The 21,106-nt window shown below is 45.2% G+C and overlaps 1 protein-coding gene across 1 annotated transcript in view; it reads left to right on the top strand.

Annotated features, from left to right (window-relative positions):
* Positions 1–4,974: 4,974 nt before the first annotated feature.
* Positions 4,975–21,106, top strand: part of zmpste24 (zinc metallopeptidase, STE24 homolog) — a 32,794-nt gene continuing 16,662 nt past the window's right edge. Inside the window, exons 1-5 of the mRNA XM_078238148.1 lie at positions 4,975–5,331; positions 10,599–10,745; positions 13,618–13,704; positions 15,770–15,886; positions 19,899–20,051. Of these exons, the coding sequence (XP_078094274.1) occupies positions 5,224–5,331; positions 10,599–10,745; positions 13,618–13,704; positions 15,770–15,886; positions 19,899–20,051 (612 nt within the window). The 5' untranslated portion in view covers positions 4,975–5,223. The remainder of the gene's footprint in view (positions 5,332–10,598; positions 10,746–13,617; positions 13,705–15,769; positions 15,887–19,898; positions 20,052–21,106) is intronic.

Raw genomic sequence — 21,106 nt, 5'->3', positions numbered from 1 at the left:
TGTATTCCTGTTACTCCTTCCAAAGTGAATCACCTCACACTTTTCCGCATTAAACTCCATTTGCCACCTCTCAGCCCAGCTCTGCAGCTTATCTATGTCCCTCTGTAACCTGCCACTTCCCTCCGCACTGTCTACAACTCCACCGACTTTAGTGTCATCCACAAATTTACTAATCCATCCTTCCACGCCCTCATCCAAGTCATTAATAAAAATGACAAACAGCAGTGGCCCCAAAACAGATCCTTGCGGTACACCACTAGTAACTGAACTCCAGGATGAATATTTCCCATCAAGCACCACCCTTTGTTTTCTTACAGCTAGCCAATTCCTGATCCAAACCACTAAATCACCCTCAATCCCATGTGTCCGTATTTTCTGTAAAAGCTTACCATGGGGAACCTTATCAAATGCTTTGCTGAAATCCATATACACCACATCAACTGCTTTACCCTCATCCACCTCTTTGGTCACCTTCTCAAAGAACTCAATAAGGTTTGTGAGGCACGACCTACCCTTCACAAAACTGTGCTGACTATCCCTAATCAAATTATTCCTGTCTTGGTGATTATAAATCCTATCTCTTATAATCCTTTCCAATACTTTGCCCACAACAGAAGTAAGGCTCACTAGTCTATAATTACCAGGGTTGTCCCTACTCCCCTTCTTGAACAAGGGGACAACATTTGCTATCCTCCAGTCTTCTGGCACTGTTCCTGCATGTGGAGGTGCCGGCGTTGGACTGGGGTAAACACAGTAAGAAGTTTGACAACACCAGGTTAAAGTCCAACAGGTTTATTTGGTAGCAAAAGCCACACAAGCTTTCGAAGCTCTAAGCCCCTTCTTCAGGTGAGTGGGAATTCTGTTCACAAACAGAGTTTATAAAGACACAGACTCAATTTACATGAATAATGGTTGGAATGCGAATACTTACAACTAATCAAGTCTTTAAGAAACAAAACAATGGGAGTGGAGAGAGCATCAAGACAGGCTAAAAAGATGTGTATTGTCTCCAGACAAGACAGCCAGTGAAACTCTGCAGGTCCACGCAACTGTGGGCGTTACAAATAGTGTGACATGAACCCAATATCCCGGTTGAGGCCGTCCGCGTGTGTGCGGAACTTGGCTATCAGTTTCTGCTCAGCGACTCTGCGCTGTCGTGTGTCGCGAAGGCCGCCTTGGAGAACGCTTACCCGAATATCAGAGGCCAAATGCCCGTGACCGCTGAAGTGCTCCCCAACAGGAAGAGAACAGTCTTGCCTGGTGATTGTCGAGCGGTGTTCATTCATCCGTTGTCGCAGCGTCTGCATAGTTTCCCCAATGTACCATGCCTCGGGACATCCTTTCCTGCAGCGTATCAGGTAGACAACGTTGGCCGAGTTGCAAGAGTATGTACCGTGTACCTGGTGGATGGTGGACTGTTCCTGCAGACAACGATGACACAAAGATCAAAGCCAAAGGCTCTGCAATCTCCTCCCTAGCCTCCCAGAGAATCCTAGGATAAATCCCATCCGGCCCAGGAGACTTATCTATTTTTACCCTTTCCAGAATTGCTAACACCTCCTCCTTATGAACATCAATCCCATCCAGTCCAACAGCCTGCATCTCAGTACTCCCCTCAACAACACTGTCCCTCTCCAGTGTGAATACCGATGAGTGAGACCAGGGAGAGATCACCCATGATCTGTTTGAATGGCGGAGCAGGCTCGGAGGGCTGAGTTTGCCCACTTCTGCTCCTAATTCCTATGGAATTTGTCACACTTTACACTGCCCCATCATGTTTTTTTGAGGATGTGACCAGTAGAGTGGACAAGGGTTAACCAGTGGATGTTGTGTACCTGGACTTTCAAAAGGCTTTTGACAAGGTCCCACACAAGAGATTAGTGAGCAAAATTAAAACTCATGGTATTGGGGGTAATGTATTGATGATGGTTGGCAGACAGGAAGCAGAGAGTGGGAATAAACAGGTCCTTTTCAGAGTGGCAGGCAGTGACTAGTGGGGTACCACAGGGTTCGGTGCCGGGACCCCAGCTTTTCACAAACTACATTAATGATTTTGATGAAGGAATTGAATGCAATATCTCCAAATTTGCAGCTGACACTAAGCTGGGTGGCAGTGTATGCTGTGAGGAGGATGCTAAGAGGCTGCAGGATGACTTGGACAAGCTGAGTGGGCAAATACTTGTCAAATGCAATATAATGTGGATAAATGTGAGGTTATCCACTTTGGTAGCAAAAACAGGAAGGAAGATTATTATCTGAATGGTGACAGTTTAGCAAAAGGGTGAAGCACTATCAATCACGATACGAGGACTCCAGCGAGTGAGTGAATTAACAGGCTTTTATTCACAAAGAACAGGAGCACATCCTTGTAGCTGACCTGGCCCAGACCGAGGCGAGGAGGAGGAACCATCACCTTTATACCTCGCTCTGGTGGAAAGGGAGGAGTCTCAGGTGGAAAGGGAGGAGTCTCGGGCCAGGTGCAGCTAGGGTGTGTCCAGGCATACACATGTAGTTACAGTGGTTCACCACAAAGGGGAAGTGCAGCATGACCTGGGTGTCATGGTGGGACAGTTGCTGAAGGTTGACGTGCAGGTACAGCAGGCAGTGAGGAAAGCTGATGGCATGCTGGCCTTCATAGCAAGAGGATTTGAGTGTAGGAGTAAGGATGTCTTGCTGCAGTTATACAGGGCCTTGGTGAGGCCACACCTTGAGTATTGTGTGCAGTTTTGGTTTCCTAGTCTGAGGAAGGACATTCTTGCTACTGCAGGAGTCCAGCGCAGGTTCACCAGACTGATTCCTGGAATGGCAGGACTGACAAATGAAGAGAGACTGGATCGACTGGGCTTGTACTCACTGGAATTTAGAAGAATGAGAGGGGATCTCATAGAAACATAAAATCCTGATGGGACTGGACAGGCTAGATGCAGGAAGAGTGTTCCCGATCTTGGGGAAGTCCAGAACTAGGGGTCACAGTCTAAGAATAAGGGGTAAGCCATTCAGGACTGAGATGAGGAAGAACTTCTTCACTCAGAGAGTTGTGAACCTATGGAATTCTTTACCACAGAGAGCTGTTGGAGCCAGTTCAAGAGGGAGCTGGACATGGCCCTTGCAGCTAAAGGGATCAAGGGATTATGGAGAGAAAGTGGGAGTGGGGTACTGAAAGTGCATGATCAACTATGATCATATTGAATAGTGGAGCAGCTTGAAGGGCCGAATGGCCTAGTCCTGTGCCTATTTTCTATGTTTCTATGTTTTCCAATATCAGCCTTAAGGTTATAAAACAGAGTATTCACACCTCACCACGGACACAGGACACCTGCCGTGGGAACGATCCATATACTTACACAGAAAAATAAAGCCATGTATGAACAGGAGCAGTTCTGAGCTCTGCAAATGACACAGTTCACCTTGAAAGATGAACAAGCTGCAACACTTGTGGTATAAAAGCAGAAAATGCCGGAAAAACTCAGTAGGGCCGACAGCATCTGTGGAGAAAGAGTCAATGTTTTGAGTTCGTAAGACTCTTCTTCAGATGTAATAAGGATTCAAAACATTAACTCTGTTTCACTCTCTACAACTACTGCCAGATCGGCCAAATTTTTCCAACATTTTCTGTTTTTTATTTCAGATTTCCAGTATCCACAGCATTTTGCTTTCAAATTAATGTTAACACTCATGGTGTTTTGTCCAGCTCATCCCTGCCCCTTGCCGCGTGTGTTTCTTCTCTCTTCCTTACGTCTGCCACAGCTGGGGGACCCTGGACAAGGGAAATGTGGAGCCCATCATCACCCTTGGTGTCTTTCCACAATACTGGTTGCATCGCAGGGACCTCGCTGGCAAGATGATACTTCTTAAAGGCAAAATACTGAGGCTGTTGGAATCTGAAAGGATGCCGATGCTGTCAGACCTGGTTTAGGTTTATTTATTGCTGTCACACGAAGACTTACATTAACTCTGCAATGAAGTTACTGTGAGAATCCCCTAGTCGCCACACTCCGGCACCTGTTCGGGTACACTGAGGGAGAATCTAGCATGGCCAATGCACCCTAACCAGCACATCTTTCGGGTGGCACGGTAGCACAGTGGTTAGCACTGCTGCCTCACAGCACCGGGGACCCGGGTTTGATTCCCAGCTTGAGTTACTGTCTGTGTGGAGTTTGTATGTTCTCCCTGTGTCTGCGTGGGTTTCCTCCGGGTGCTCCAGTTTCCTCCCACATTCTGAAAGACGTGCTGATTAGGTGCATTGACCCAAAAAGGCGCCGGACTGTGGCGACTAGGGGAATTTCACAGTACCTTCGTTGCAGAGTTAATGTAAGCCTTCCTTGTGACTAATAAATAAACTTTTAACTTCGGGGGAGGAAACCGGAGCACCCGGAGGAAACCCATGCAGACACGGGGAGAACATGCACATAGTCAGTAACCCAAGCCAGGAATCAAACCTGGGTCCCTGGTGCTGTGAGGCAGCAGTGCTAACCGCTGTGCCATCGTGCTGTGACCTGCTGAGATTTTCCAGCTTTTCTGTTTTTTGTTGGTATTATTTAATTTGTTAAGTTTCTTTATGATTTATGATTTCTATCAGTTGTGAGGAGGTGGCACTTTGTTTAGTTTAGTTTGGTTTAGTTTGGTTGTTTAGTTTAGTTTAGTTTGGTTTGGTTTAGTTTAATTTAGTTTGGTTTAGTTTAATTTAGTTTGGTTTAATTTGGTGGTTTAGTTTAGTTTAGTTTGGTTTGGTTTAGTTTAATTTAGTTTGGTTTAGTTTAATTTAGTTTGGTTTAATTTGGTGGTTTAGTTTAGTTTAGTTTGGTTTGGTTTAGTTTAATTTAGTTTGGTTTGGTTTAGTTTAATTTAGTTTGGTTTGGTGACTTTAAGGGAACCCCCACTGTGCTTCTGTGGACAAGGACAAATTCTGCCTGTGCGACGGAACAACATTCCCCAGCGCACCAACTTCCTGTCCGCCCGGACCCCTTTAACTGTAACACAGCCGGCAGCAAGGGTTGGTTCAGTGATTGAGGAGCAGAGAGAAAACTATAAAGATCCAATCGAAAAAGGGGCGAAAGCAGCGAGTAAAGGAAAGCAGAGGGAAAGCAGAGAGCTGTTTCTGTAGAAACTGACTTTTATTATCTCTAGTTCGGGCCGAGTGCCTGTCAAAGGGGGGGGGGGTTTGAAAGAAAAGTAAACGGTTTTCCGGTGCTAGTGACAGTCGGAAGTGGCAGGGGGGAAATCATGATTCGCTTCATTGCAGAGTTAAGCATCGAAAACCAAATCTTTTACTCGGTGCTGCTCTTTTCCTGGGCCGTGTATGTGTGGGAGGCCTACCTGGCCCACAGACAGGTAAGTGGGAGTCACATTAACCACCTCACCCCCACCCCTCCCCATTACTGGAGAAATGGGGAAGGGGAGTGAGACCCAAAAAGAAGAATAATCCCCACCTTGGAGGATCTGAGTGAATTGTCTGCAAGCCCTGTTTTAAATGGAAACAATTCCCCCCTCAGTGATACAATGTGTCAGGCACTCTGCTACAATGTGTCAGGCACTCTGATACAATGTGTCAGGCACTCTGATACAATGCAACAGTGCAGCAACCCTGACCTGCAATTTTAACATCACCGTACCAAATCAATTTTGGCACCCTGTTGTACGTTTTTGTACGTGGGCTGGCATGGTGGCACAGTGGTTAGCACTGCTGCCTCACAGCGCCAGGGACTTGGGTTCGATTCCCGGCCTTGGGTCACTGTCTGTGCAGAATTTGCACATTCTCCCCGTGTCTGTGTGGGTTTCCTCCCGGTGTTCCGGTTTCCTCCCACAATCCAGAGGTATGCAGGTTAGGTGCATCGGCCATGCTAAATTCTCCCTCAGTGTACCCGAACAGGTGCCGGAGTATAGTGTGGTGACTAGGGTATTTTCACTGTACCTTCATTGCAGTGTGAATGTAAGCCTACTTGTGACTAATAAATAAACTTTAATTTGCCCTTCTGCTATTAGATGTGCAAAGACTTGGTTACAAGGTTTCCTTTTTTAAAAAAAGAATTGAACTCCTTCAGTTTGAAATTTAAATCCCTGCCTTTTGACTAGATGGACAGCTTTTGAATGAGCCAGATAGTGAGAGAGTGGTCTTTGCCCCCCCCCCCCCCCCCTCTCTCTCCTCTCTCACACACACTCGACTCCTTTCCCAATGGTTTAAGTTTAAACATGATTGCTTAAACTGCATACATTTTCTCTCCAGTGACAAATTGAACATTCCACTGCTGTGTGATCGGAAAATACCAAAGGTTGGGGTGGTGGGGGGAGGGCTTAAAAGTAATATACTGTGTGTGATCAGAGAGTTATCATGGTATAGAGAGAGGCCATTTGGTCCATTGAATCCATGACCGCTCGCTGTCAAGCGATCCAGTCAGTCCCATTCATCTGTTCCATCCTTTTAGCAAGCAAGTTTCCTTCAAGTGCCCATCCAATTTCATAGAAACTAGAAGCAGGAGGAGGCCATTCAGCCCTTCGAGCCTGCTCCGCCATTCATTTTGATCATGGCTGATCATCAAATTCAATATCCTGATGCTGCCTCCACCCCCCCACCCCCCATATTCCTGATCCCTTTAGCCCCAAAAGCGATATCTAATCCTTTTGAAATGCTTGATCATCTCTGCTTCCACCATCCTCAAAGGCAATGAGTTTAGGCTCATTACCACAGAAGAATCATAGAATCCCTATAGTGCAGAAAGAGGCCGTTTGGCCCCTCGAGTCCACACCAACCACAATCCCCTCCCAGGCCCTATTCCCGTAACCCTACATATTTACCCTGCTAGTCCCCCTGTCACTAAGGTCAATTTATAGCATGCCAATCAACCTAACCTGCACATCTTTGGACTGTGGGAGGAAACCAGAGCATTCACTCAAACACCCATCCACCAGAGGAAACCCACGCAGACACGGTGAGAATGTGCAAATTCCACACAGATAGTGACCCGAGGCCAGAATTGAACCCGGGTCCCTGGTGCTGTGAGGCAGCAGTGCTAGCCACTGTGCTACCCCTATTCCACTCGCTGTGTAAGAAAGGTTCTTCCTCACCTTTTCCCCCCACATCTCCTGCCCGAAACCACAAACCTGTGTCCCCCAGTCATAGTTTTACAGCACAGAAAGAGGCCCTTTGTCCAATCGTGTCTGTGCTGGCTATCGAGCACCTATCTATTCTCATTGCATTTTCCAGCACTTGGTCCGTAGCCTTGTACGCTACAGTGTTTCAAATACTCATTTAAATATTTCTCAAATGTTGCGAGGGTTCTCATCTCTACTACCCTTTCAGGCAATGAGTTCCAGATTCCCACCACCCTCTGGGTGATGACGTATTTCCTCAGTCCTCTCTAAATCTTCTGCCCCTTAACTAACCCTCAACTAAGGGGAAAGGTTTCTTCCTATCGACCCTATCTGTGTCCCTCACAATTTTGTACACCTCAATCAGGTCTCCCTTCTTTGTTCCAACGAAAACAACCCCAGCCTATCCAGCCTCTCTTCATAGCTGAAACGCTCCAGCCCAGGAAACATCCTGGTGAATCTCCTCTGCACCCTTTCCAGTGCAATCACATCCATCCTACAGTGCGATGATCAGAACTGCACACAGTACTCCAGCTGTGGCCTAATGAGCATTTTATCCAGCTGCATCATAACCTCCCTGATCTTAGATCCTATGCCTCGGCCTCCCATATGCCTTCTTAACCACCTTATCTATCTGTCCTGCTGCCTTCAGGGATCTAAGGACAGGCATCCCAAAGTCCCACTGATCCCCTGTACTTTGAGCACCCTACCATTCATTGTGTATTCCCTTGCCTTATTAGTCCTCCCAAAATGCGTCACCTCACACTTTTCAGGGTTAAATTCCACTGTTCTGCCCATCTGATCAGCCTGTCTATACCCTCCTGTAATCTAAGACTTTCCCTTTTGCAATTTACCACACCACCAATTTTAATGTCATCTGCGAACTTACTGATCATACCCCACACCTTCACATCTAGATCATTAATGACTAACACTACAAACAGCAAGGGATCCAGCACTGATCCCTGTGGCACACCACTGGACACAGGCTTCTGGAAACAAAAACAACCTTTAACCAACACCCTTTGCTTCCTGCACTAAGCCAATTTTGGATCCTATTTGCCAAATTGCCTGGGATCCCATGGGCTGTTACCTTCTTGATCAGCCTTCCATGCAGGATCTTGTCAAAAGTCTACCGAAGCCCATATAGACTACATCAGCTGCGCTGCCCTTTTCTACACACCCAGTCGCCGCCTCGAAAAATTCAATCAAATTTGTAATACATGATTTCCCCTTGAGAAAGCCACGCTGACTATCCTTGATTAATCCTTGCCTCCCCAACTGGAAATTAATTCAGTCCCTCAGAATTTTTTCCTATAGTTTCCCTACTGCTGAAGTTGGACTCACTGGCCTGTCATTTCCTGTTTTTTTCCCCCCTACTTTCTTTTCTTGAATAATAGTACTACATGAGCTTCCCTCTGGTCCTCTGGGATATCTCCTGTGGCCAGACAGGATTTGGAAATTAGTGTCAGAGCCCCTGCAATTTTTCTCCTTTGCTTCACACGTCAGCCCGGGATACATCTCGTCTGGGCCTGGGGATTTATCCACTTTGAAGCCCATTAAAACCATTAATACCTCCTTCCTCCCGATGCTAAACTGTTCAATTATTAAATATCACATTTCCCCTTCCTGTTTTCTATACCCACTTCGTGTCCTTGTATGTCCTACATGAATGTTTGTCAGGTTTGGGATCACTGAGGTTTGCCGTGTGCTCTTAATGACATCTTTTGTTTAAAAACACCACAATGGGTTATGATACTTTGTAGTTTTGTGCTGAATTCCATAATTCTGTTTTGGAAATTAAGACAATTGTGTTGAGTACCTACAGGAAACTTTACGAGGGCAACACGGTGGCACAGTGGTTAGCACTGCTGCCTCACAGCGTCAGGGACTCGGGGTTCGATTCCCGGCTTGGGTCACTGTCTGTGCGGAGTTTGCATGTTCTCCCCGTGTCTGCGTGGGTTTCCTCCAGGTGCTCTGGTTTCCTCCCACAGTCTGAAAGATGTGCGGATTAGGTGGATTGGCCATGCTAAATTTCCCCTTAATGTCAGGGGGACTAGCAGGGTAAATAGATGGGGTTACGGGGATAGGGCCTGAGTGGGATTGTGGTCAGCGCGGGCTTGATGGGCTGAATAGCCTCCTTCAGCACTGTAGGAATTCTATGATTCTAAATCAACAGTCCAATATCTGGCACATGTCATCTGCAGTTAGTGATGCAATGGGAAAATGTGCCATTGATAATGGAATTGTAGTTGTGGTGGGGGTGATGATGGGGATGGAGGGGTGGGGAGACTTCTTGTGTCATATGGACTCTGAAGTAGGGTACCTCTGATCAGATTAATTTCTAACTGTGACTTTTTAAATTGATTACGAGAGTTAACTAACTTCAATCTTTGAGGGTTAAGGGCACTTTACATTTACTCAGGATTTCCCAAGTGGGAGGAGAAAAAACCAAGTGTAAAGCATTTGATGTGTTTAGCTCAATTTCAAAATGTCTTTGCCAATGTTCAGTAAATGGTTACCTCGATTGTTGCGGCCCTGAGTCAGCGCAAAACAAGAAGGATTCTACTTCCACGGGACTGTGTGTTAACTGATCTGAGCCAAGGTACACTCATTGCACTGTCATAACCTCCAGGGTTATGGGCCAAGCACTGGAAAATGGCATTGGCGTAGTCAGATCTTTGTTGACTGACATGGATGGGATTGGCCGAATGGCCACCTTCCCTGCTATAAACATGATGTGGAGTTGCCGGCGTTGGACTGGGGTGGGTACACTAAGAAGTCTCCCAACACCATGTTAAAGCCCAACTGGTTTGTTTGGAATCACGAGCTTTCGGAGCGCTGCTCCTTCATCAGAATGGCCCATCGAGTCTGCACCGACCGCAAACCCACCCAGGCCCTATCCCCTTAACTCCGTCTATTTACCCTGCTAGTTCCCCTGACACTAAGGGGCAATTTAGCATGGCCAATCCACCTAACCCGCACATCTTTGGAGTGTGGGAGGAAACCGGAGCATCCGGAGGAAACCCACGCAGCCACGGGGAGAATGTGCAAACTCCACACAGACAGTGACCCAAGGCTGGAATTGAACCCGGGTCCCTGGCGCTGTGAGGCAGCAGTGCTTCTGATGAAGGAGCAGCTCTCCGAAAGCTCGTGATCCCAAATAAATCTGCTGGACTTCAACCTGGTGTTGTGAGACTTCTTACCGTGCTATAAGCATCCATGAATCTATGTACAGTTGTCTACTGCATGGCTGGGTGAACGAAGGAGGGAATAGTCAGGGTTTCTGCTCTTGGTTACTGTCAAACGACCCCCTGCTGGGTTGGGCTTGGTGTTTCGGTGCTTGTTGAGCCTGTTCATGCTCAGCATCCAAACTTATGAACGACCACTTTTAGTGAAGCAGGAACTCTGTCATTATAAGTCAGAGAGAGAAAGCGAGGGAATTGGATGGCAGAATGGGGATTTAATATGTTTCTGCTGCAAACATGTGTGTCTCTTCTCCTGCTCTTTAGCGTAAGACATACAGAGACACCACGCTGGTGCCTGAAGAACTGGGGAAGATCATGGACTCTGAAACTTTTGAGAAATCTCGGCTGTACCAACTGGATAAAAGTACTTTTGGATTCTGGTCTGGTCTTTATTCCGAGACTGAGGGAACAGTGAGTAGTGCTACTATTCCTGAAACTACTACACATACATATATATAAATGGAAATTTTAATGGCTGATTTCAATGATAAAGTGAAAGGTAATTTATTTCATGTGAGGTTTTAATTTTCTGATGTCAATTGTCTCTTGACTTCACACTTACCGTTTGTTTTGATAATCTCACCAGCGCTGTTCATTATTCCTGGAACTCAGGAAAGGCAGGGGAATTAGTACATCTCAAACTAGATAATTAAACCAGGAATTAGGTACCAATGTGCTGTTAAATATTTATATTTAGCAATCGTAGCTGTCAAGTGTTTAAGTAAAACCAACTTAACTTTCCACATCTATCCTCAAAGTCCTTCTTTCTCATGTAATAGAATGCTTTCTCCCTTCCTGTGGTGCAGTGGGAATTGAGTTAGAAGCATTGTAAAGGTAAAGACCAGTTTTGGTTGGGTATGTGTATGGATACATCTCATATAGATTGGGATTTGCAGTGGTGGGATGCCTAACTGACTGTCAGTCAGAGAGATGTTCCTGCGGGACTAGGTGAGTGAGTGAGTGGGCAGAGAGAACACTTGCAGATAGGCATACTTCTCTGCCTCCCTCCCAGTCTCATGTTTATCTAAAGACAAAATATTTAAAACAAATAGCACTTCTGCCTCATGTGCCAGGGACTTGGGTTTAATTCCGGCCTTGGGTGCCTGTGTGGAGTTTGCACGTTCTCCCTGTGTCTGCGTGGGTTTCCTTCGGGTGCTCCAGTTTCCTCCAACAGTCCAAAGATGTGTAGATTGGGTTGATTGGCCATGCTAAATTGCCCCTTATTGTCCCAAAGTATATAGGTTAGGGAGATTAGCGGAATAAATATGTGGGGTTGCAAAAAAAGCCTGGGTAAGAGTTGGAACAAATTCAGTGGGCCGAATGGCCTCCTTCTGCACTTTAGGGATTCTATGATTTTGTTCAGAAAATGTGCAACTTGTGCCTTTGTTCGGTGATTTTAAAAAAAATGTTTGCCTGCAAGGATGTGTGAGTTAGGTTGATTAGCCATGCTAAATTCTCCCTTAATGTCAGGGAGATTAGCAGGGTAAATATGTGGGGTTACGGGGATAGGGCCGAGGTGGGATTGTTGTCAGTGCAGACTCAATGGACCAAGTGGCCATCCTGCACTGTAGGTATTCTATGATTCTATACAATGCGGATAGCTTTGTCTTTTTGAAGTTGGACAGTTCTGAAATTTGATAGGAAATTCCATGGAAAATGGTGCAGTGGGGGAGGGGGAGGAAGAATTGAGGGATGAATTAGTGGAACTCTTTGCTATATAGAGATGTGATGGAGAAGTGCCACTGAGAGGACGATAGAAACCACCTTGTCATGCGCAATACCGTCAGTTGTCACAGTTGAGGAAAGAGGTTGATCACTTAAGGACATTAGGTCTATTTTTTATTGAGATGACATTGAGAAACGTGAAGCGTTTTGTGATGTCCTTGAGGTAGTGAAAGACCGTTATATAAATGTGACCACCCCACCCCATCTCCCTTTGAATGGTCTCTCACGTCTGCAGTGGTTATATCGGTCTTTGAATGAACAGTAACTTGTATTTTGAGTGTGAGATTTTGGAACCTATTTAACAAACAACAAGGGAGTAAATTTGAAACTGAAAACAGAATATGAAGTGTTTGCGTTCTGTTCCAATATTCAGTTATTTTGGGAACAATAGTTGAATCGCTATCCGATGGATATAACTGTATTATGTACATGTTGAGTGGCTTATTTAGTTTGAATCCTGTGTTAAGCCAAGCTGCCCCGTTCACTGAAGCAAATTGATCACGAGTGGAAATTAGTATTCAAATTCACTCACTTGATCCAAGGAGGGTGTTTTTTTTCCACACATGTTAATAATCTTTAATCTTCTCCTGAATCTGCTGTCTCATGCTGAGAGATATTGTCCTTGCTCATCATTCTTCGGTCAAGACAGTGAGATCATCAATGAAACTCAACCCAGAGAGGAGAGAATTGAACTCAACCTGATCTTGTCCATCCCCGACTTGTATCTAATTCTGGCAGCAGCCCTGAAAGGAAGCAGCAGTGGGGACCTTGGCCGATTTTTCACTCTCTTGCCGAGGGACACTGATACAGAGTGCAGTTGTGGCATCTCTACTCTTGCTCCAGTTGAAGCCAGCAATTTACAATTAAGATTTATATTTTGACAAAGAATATACCCTCCCTTACGCCAAATATTAAGACACTGCAAATCCTCCTGGGCTTTATCCAGAATAGAAAGCTAGTGAATTTTATATGCTGACTGGAAATGGAATCTTGGAGTTTCTGGACTCTGGATCAGTTGCGTGCTGCTCTTACTAACATCCCTGGGAGAGCTCTGTAGCTTTGTTTCAAATCATTTTGAATTTGAGACTGTTACACCGTACTGCAAATCTCCACCTCTGAGCACAGTGAACTTGTAACTATCGCCCATTTGCTACAAGTGTAATACCAAAGTAGTGTTTATTACCAAGCCATTGCCAGCAATAATAGCTTTTGCAGAACGGTGGCACAGTAGTTAGCACTGCTGTCTAACAGCGCCAGGGACCCGGATTCAATCCTGGCCTCGGGTCACTGTGCGGAGTCTGCGCGTTCTCCCCGTGTCTGCATGGGTTTCCTCCGGGTGCTCCGGTTTCCTCCCACACTCCAAAGATGTGTGGGTTAGGTTTATTGGCCGTGCTAAATTGCGCTTTAGTGTCAGGGAGATTAGCAGGGTAAATACTTGGGGTTACGGGGATAGGGCCTGGGTAGGAATGTTGTTGATGCAAGCTTGGTGGGCCGAATGGCCTCCTTTTGTGCTGTAAGGATTCCATCATTTAAAGTCATTCTTCTGCTACCTTTGCAGCTTATCCTTTTGCTAGGTGGAATTCCCTTTCTATGGAGAATATCTGGACACACCATAGGACGTTTCGGTCTAGGACCTGAGTATGAGGTAAGCACTTTGAGATTTAAATGAACAGTTTTCAATCCTTTGTGATGATTCCAGCCATTATCATGAATTTAAATGAAAGCTGTGTTCTATATCTAGTTTGTGCAATCTGATTTGAACACTGACATTATTTTCTTTTTGTCCTTAAATATTGCATACAGATAACTTGCATTTAATTATTTTCAGGCCTGAAATCTTAAAATTCCTTACTAGGTGGGCGGCACGGTGGCGCAGTGGTTAGCACTGCTGCCTCACAGCGCCAGGGACCCGGGTTCGATTCGCGGCTTGGGTCACTGTCTGTGCAGAGTTTGCACGTTCTCCCCGTGTCTGTGTGGGGTTTTCTCTGGATGCTCCGGTTTCCTCCCACAGTCTGAAAGACGTGCTGGTTAGGGTGCATTGACCCAAACAGGCGCCGGAGTGTGGTGACGAGGGGAATTTCACAGTAACTTCATTGCAGTGTTAATGTAAGCCTTACTTGTGACACTAATAAATAAACTTTAACTTTAAAAAAAGTTCACCAGAATGAACTGAACTTAGTGTGAATCTTTGCTCAGGGGATGGTAGAACTCCCACCTCTGAACCGGAAACTTGTTGTGCTCCTGAAACTTGAGAGCCTCAACGTCCACGATTGATATTTCAGTGCAGTGCTTCTGGCAGTCCCACACTGTTGGCAATGCCATGTATTGGATGGGATGTTAAACGGGAGCCCTACTTGTTTAACAAGTGGACGTGAAAGATCTGACAGCACCACTTAGAAGATGAGCAGTTGAATTCTCCCCGTCCTGGCCAGCACTACTAAAAGAGATTTATCATGTCATCTGCTTCATTGCAATTTGTGTGATCGCATTCAGTGAAGTTGGCTGCAAGTTGCGAATCTCCAGAACTTGTTATACCATTTTGCTGTGTGCTTTTTGCACAAGCAGCATTGCCTCCTTAGCCTCCCTGTTATTTATAAGAGTTTGCAGAATTGACATTAATTGCCCATTAACTTGTTGCCGCCACATAAACTTGGAGCTGGATTTTAACACGTACATGTGATAATTGTTAATGCAATGCAATCAACCTCTACCCCAGAGAGTGAGCAACTTACACTCAGGAATGAGACTGGCCAGTTTAATAAATTGTGAGGGGCTTTAAAATTGTCACGTTTTGAATTTTTTTGTCTTTTTATCTCTCAGTCTAATCCATCGGGCAGCATGGTCGGTGCCGGCTTGGAGGGCCGAAGGGCCTGTTCCTGTGCTGTAATTTTCTTTGTTCTTTGTCCTTTTTTCTGCACCTGTTCTGACTTTACGTTACCCACTTTCCGTCTTCCTGCTTCTTTCTTAACCCTTAAAATCTCATTGGTTAAGTGTTGATCGAGATGCCACATTGCCCTTGTCACACTGTTATGCCCTTGCGCGCTGTTATAAGCCCAGATGTCCAGCAAATTCCAAAACATTTGAGCTGAAGGCGGCAGGAAAAAGTCTGACTAATGAATGCTGGTGAGATGACCTACTGCAATCAGATCCAGTTTATTAATAAAAGCAAATTACTGCGGATGCTGGAATCTGAAACCAAAAGAGAAAACGCTGGAAAATCTCAGCCAGGAAAGAGCTGACGTTTCGAGTCCAGACGATCCTTTGTCAGGGCCATCGGGACTCGAAACGTCAGCTCTTTCCTCTCCTCACAGATGCTGCCAGACCTGCTGAGAAATCCAGTTTATTGTTTGTATTATACAGTGAAAACATATGGAAGAAGTGCCTGTAGCATAAAATAGTCTTTTCCCCTCCACTACATGCAAGAATTTTCTTTTTAAAAATCCACACGTATGCTGACTGCAATTCTGGAAATAAGTTTGTGGTTTTTATATATTTTGTCCGGCAATTAATCTGCGATTCTGAACTCTCGCTTTGTAAAGCTGTCGTCTTGGAGGATGTAGAAATGATGTTATTCTTCCTGAAGTAACGTACAGATTGTGCAGTATTTCATACTAAAAATACTTCCACTTCTTAGAATCATCATTGTGATGCAACTTGTACTTCTTTTTTAAACTAAAAGTTCCCTTTATGTTTTTCCTTTCTGTTTGCAGATAACTCAATCCTTGGCATTCCTATTTCTCGCCACCTTATTCAGTGCAGTCACGGGCCTTCCCTGGAGCATCTACAACACCTTCATCATTGAGGAGAAACACGGTTTTAATCAACAGGTATGTCGTTTCCAAACTTTCTTTCAGGGTGCAAAAAATAATTGGTGACCAAAACATAACCTGTATTAAAAATATTTAAAAATAAATCACTAACTAAAAGTTACAGGTTTTTAAATTTCAATATTTCTTTGGGATTTTGTGTCACTCTTGTAACAGCGGCTCCAAACCAGGATGAGCTTTTACCTGCTCGATATTTTAAAGTTAAAATACAGTTTATTTATTAGTGTCACAAATAAGGCTTACATTAACACTGCAATGAAGTTACTGTGAAATTCCCCTAGTCGCCACAGTCCGGCGCCTGTTCGGATCAGTGCACCCTAACCAGCACGTCTTTCAGACTCTGGGAGAAAACCGGAGCACCTGGAGGAAACCCATGCAGACTCGGGGAGAACGTGCAAACTCCACACAGACAGTGACCCAAGCCGGGAATCGAACCCGGGTCCCTGGCGCTGTGAGGCAGCAGTGCTAACCACTGTGCCACCGTGTCACCCATATGCTACATGTGCCCAGATATCTTGGTACATGTAACAAGACTTGGGGGTTTAATACATAACCTTTGCCACTGTGCTGCAACTTCCTGCAATATTTCACATGCTGCTATGTGATCGGTGAGCCATTCAAGGTGGAGGAATAAACTTTCAAATCTAAGCTTAGTCTATAAACTACCAGACAAAGTGAGTGAATAATAAACGGACAAATGGTCCAACATTGCTATAAATTACTTTCAACAGGTACGAACTTAATCCATGCCAGTAACAAAAAGAACAAGGGTGCCTCCTCCACATTTATGCTGAATGTGAAACTAACCTGTGGGGGGTAAATGAACTGTTTGCTCCAAGGTTATACACGACTGTGGAATCCAATGGTAGCTCCATATTGGCTCTGCTATTCTATTCAAGCAACACTGCCCAAGAACATAGCTTCAAATCTTCCTGGCGATATCCTCGAGCGCAGGACATTAGCATTCATTTAGATGGTTAGCCATTCGGAGGATTGTGTTTGCTCACACACCGACAGCTGCCAGAGAAACATGTAAGGTGAGCAACCTCCGAGGATGTCTGTCATTGAATGGAACGGCTTGACTCCTCCCTGCAAGACAGATTTGATATCTTCCAAACAGTTCTGATTCCATCTCATGATCACAAGCAACTGAATGGACGCTCAGTAATCCATGCTGGCAAGCAAACCGCCGCATTTCAGCACTTTTGACATGTTATGGAAAGCTGTAATGTATATATGCAGAGACAGCTAACCATAAGCAATTTTAACCCCGTGTTTGCCCTGGCCAGCAGAAAAAAAATTAAGATAATCCATGAAAGCAAAAACGTGCATTAATATCGTGCCTTTAATGGAGGGAACTGTGCCATGGAGTGACACAAGAGTGTTATCAAGACTTTGAGCCACATAAAGAGATACTGTACTAGACCAGGTGACCAAAACCTTGACAAAGAGGTTGATATAAGGAGCATCTTAAAAGAGGAGAGGTAGGGAGGGGGGGAGACTTGGGGAGAAAACTCCAAAGCTTGGGGCTGAAATATCTGAAAGCTTTATTGTACCACAGCGTTGTGTGCCCATTGTTAATTGAAATTGTTCATTTAGAAAGTAAATTTGCCCCTGTCCCAGTAACTGTTGCAGTCTAGGTTTTGTTCAAGAGGAAGTGAGGATTTTTTTTTTAAGAAGAGGGATTGAACCTTTGTCCCTCCATTGCTCTTTCTCAAAGACGGTGAACTCACCTAGAATATGTTTCCACAGCCTTCTGGTACCCAACATGATCTATTTTTTTGTTTAAGCTTAATCCAGTGAGTGTCAGCCCATGCATCGTTGGTGTACTGATATTGAACCTGTTTCTATCCACGCTGTGAGGGGAGGAATCTCCCCATTGATTTTTCGCCCCCTCCCTGGTCAGAGACCACTGAAGTTAATTCCACTGCCCCCACCACTGCTCTAACCAATCGCTGACTCAGTACATAACCAGGGATTGAACCAGGAACACTGTTACCTTCCCAAAGCAAAATACAACAGATGCTGGAAATCTGAAATAAAAATAGGGAATGCTGCAAACATTCAGCAAGTCTGGGGAGGGAAATAGAATCCCTACAGTGCGGAATAGGCCATTCAGCCCATCGAGTCTGAACCGACTCTCTAACAGAGCATCTTACCCAGGTCCCCCCTCGTCCTATCCCCATAACCCCACACATTTCCCATAACATCCGGAAGAAACCCCACAGACACGGGAAGAACGTGCAAACTCCACACAGACAATGACCCAAGACCGGAATTGAACCCGGGTCCCTGAAGCTGAGGGCAGCATTGCTAACCAATTGTGCCACTGTGCCGCCCAAAAAGAGTTGACATTTCAGTTCTGTGATGTTTCACAGCTGGTTTTCATGGCCTAGTGACACACTGAATAATCCGCCGTCAAAATGTTTTAATTATAATTTTTATTTTAAGTTTGCTAATTTACTCTGCATCTCTGTTCATATCTCCTTTTCCCGTGTCTCCTTTTCCCGTGTATCCAGAAGTTGTGCAAAAATAGCCCACCATGTCTCCTAAACTTCACTTCCTGGCCCCCTCAGTCGCCTTCTTGGGGGAGCATCCAACTGTGATGGCATGTGGGAAAAGCTTGCCAAATGGGGAATAAAATACAAATTGTTGTAGGGTATGGAACTTGATTCTATCCCTTTCTGGTGCTGCGTGGGCTTTTACGTTGCGGCCTGGATTTTGAGAAATAGTTCAGGTGCTTTCCCGTAAATTGGTTACGATAGAAGTCTCACTGTTTAACAGTCACAGATTGGCTGTGACCGTTTGGCTCGCTCGCATGTACTAAGTTCCAATTCTCTTCCCGCACCTCGTGGATCACCGAGGCAGACTTTCGTCTGTTTCCATAGCTAGTAATTCCTGGAACAGGTCACTAGTCTGTCACCAGGGGGCTTGTATAGAGGGGTGCCACTGCAAAGTGTGGCTGACCAGGAGTCTCTCCCGCTCTTGCCACCAACCATTGGCTTGTTGGGAGGATTTACAGGTTGACCCACTCTACCTGTTTGACCGTGTTACGAATGCACTTTCCTTGGCCATCGGATCCTGGGGCAGAACTCGAACCTGGAATTTCTGACTCAGAAACAGGGAAGCTACCCATTGCGCCACAAGCCCTCCTCGTGTACGAAGTACTGTAACGTAAATATGCAGGAGCAGCATTTGGGAAGACTGTTAATAGTTTGGAACAAAATGACATCAATCTTTCTGTTAAAAACAGCACCACCAACATGTTAAGCTTTTGGCTTCTACTGGCTGTGCAAAAATATTAAGAAGCAGCTTTAAGTTTAATTGCCAGCATTTTTGACAAAACGTCTAAATCAAATTAATTTCAGTTAAGATTTTGCCAAAAGCCCCAGGCAGTAAGTTTTCTGAGGGTAAATATTTTTTAATACTTAGCCTTGATTACCCTTTTAGAAAGCAGATAAAATTTACAGCACAGACAGAGGCCATTCAGCCCATCTGGCTGATTGGTGGAAAGCCTAATCCCACCTTTCTGATCTGTAGCCTTGCGGGTCATGGATTTTCAAGTACTTTGTTACTGTGGTGACAGTTTCTGCCCTTGCCACCCTTTCAGGCGGTGAGTTCCAGAGAACAAAAATGCACAATACGGAGGTTAAAGGGGATGGTTGGGATTGGGGTGGTTATGATCTGATCTGAGATTTGATCTCTTGCTAAAATCCAGATTTCCCCCCCCCCCCTCAACTTTCCAAAACACACACTCCAGAGGTTTTCAACAAGTTGGATTGAATGGAATTCTGAAACGAATACAGCTCTCTCTGATCTGGACAGGACTGAGAGGACATTGCTGCATCTGTATACGTGTCTTACCCTTTTCCCTTAAACTTTGTATACTGAGAAATACTCTTCAATGGGGTAGGCAATAATGTACCCAGTTCTGTTACAGTGAAATGTAATAGATAATTCTAATGCTCATTGTGGTAATGTTGGCTTGTAACGAGTTGTTTCATTTCTGCAGACTTTGGGATTCTTTTTTAAGGATGCCTTGAAGAAATTTGCAGTGACCCAGTGTATTTTACTCCCCGTGACCTCGCTCCTGTTGTACATCATTAAAATTGGTGGGGATTATTTCTTCATCTACGCTTGGCTTTTCACACTAATTGTTTCTCTGGTGAGTACACAGTAACGCAGTACTTTCTTATCTTTAATCCTGCTTTTTGTCCCCCCCCCCCCCCCCCCCCCCCCCCCCCCCCTCCAATCTGACTTCCTGTTCCCCTTTCCAGTCCCTTCCTGATGGTGGTAGTTTTAGACATGAGAGAGTCTGGGGGGGACTCGCCACAGAGTCGGGAAGGCTGAGAGGAGGTTTGACAGCAGTGTTCAAAATCAGGAGTCTGGACAGAGCAGGTGGGCAGGAAACTGGTCCCCTTGGCAGGAGGAGGCAAGAGCCAGAAGGCATTGACTTAAGGTGGCTGGCAAAAGAACATTGCCGACATGAGGTAAAATGTCCTTTAGGCAGTGAGTGGTTTGGATCTGAAATGAGCTGCTTAACAGGATGTGGGAGGCAGGCACAATCGATCCTTCAGAAGGAGGATTAAATAGGCCCCTCAAGAGTTAAAGGTTTCGGGGCAACAGGGAAAGAGCAAGGGTGCGGGATTAGCCGAGTTGCTCTTGGAGAGAGCCAGCACACACACAAAGGGCCAAATGGCTTCCTTCTGTGCTATAGCCTTTCTCGGGTTTGAATCTTGAGACAAGGTTCAGTGGTTACCAGAAACCTCCCCTTGTCTTGGTCAAAAGACATTTTCTGTGAGCCTGTACAGTAGTGGCAATGGGTTATTATAGAGGGGGATTGGTGGAGAACTTTGGGCAGTTGTTTTTTTCTCCTTTCCTCAGCCCTACCTCCGCCCACCCCTTTCCCACCCCCTTTCCCACCCCCAATTCTCTTTGAACCCGCCTTCCTTTCTTCAATCCCTTGCCAAGAGTATTGAGACCAGGTCTAGTGGCTCTTTCTGTTGGTCATGATAGCAAACTGATTGGGATCAAGAATCGTACCCAGGACACCTCCATTCAGTACCTCATACACGGTGCTATCATCTACTTAGTTATCAAGACAACTGACTTTTGATTTACTTGTTAATTTGCTTGTATGCACTTCATTCTGTTTTGATATTTGATGTTCTGTTTCGCTATTGATTTATGTCTAATTTAAAATAATATAAAACTTGAATG

Source organism: Mustelus asterias, chromosome 21 (genome assembly GCF_964213995.1).
Source record: "Mustelus asterias chromosome 21, sMusAst1.hap1.1, whole genome shotgun sequence".
NCBI classification, from domain to species: Eukaryota; Metazoa; Chordata; class Chondrichthyes; order Carcharhiniformes; family Triakidae; genus Mustelus; species Mustelus asterias.
Note: the sequence above shows the minus strand (reverse complement) of the source record. Positions and strands in the feature narration are given on the sequence as shown.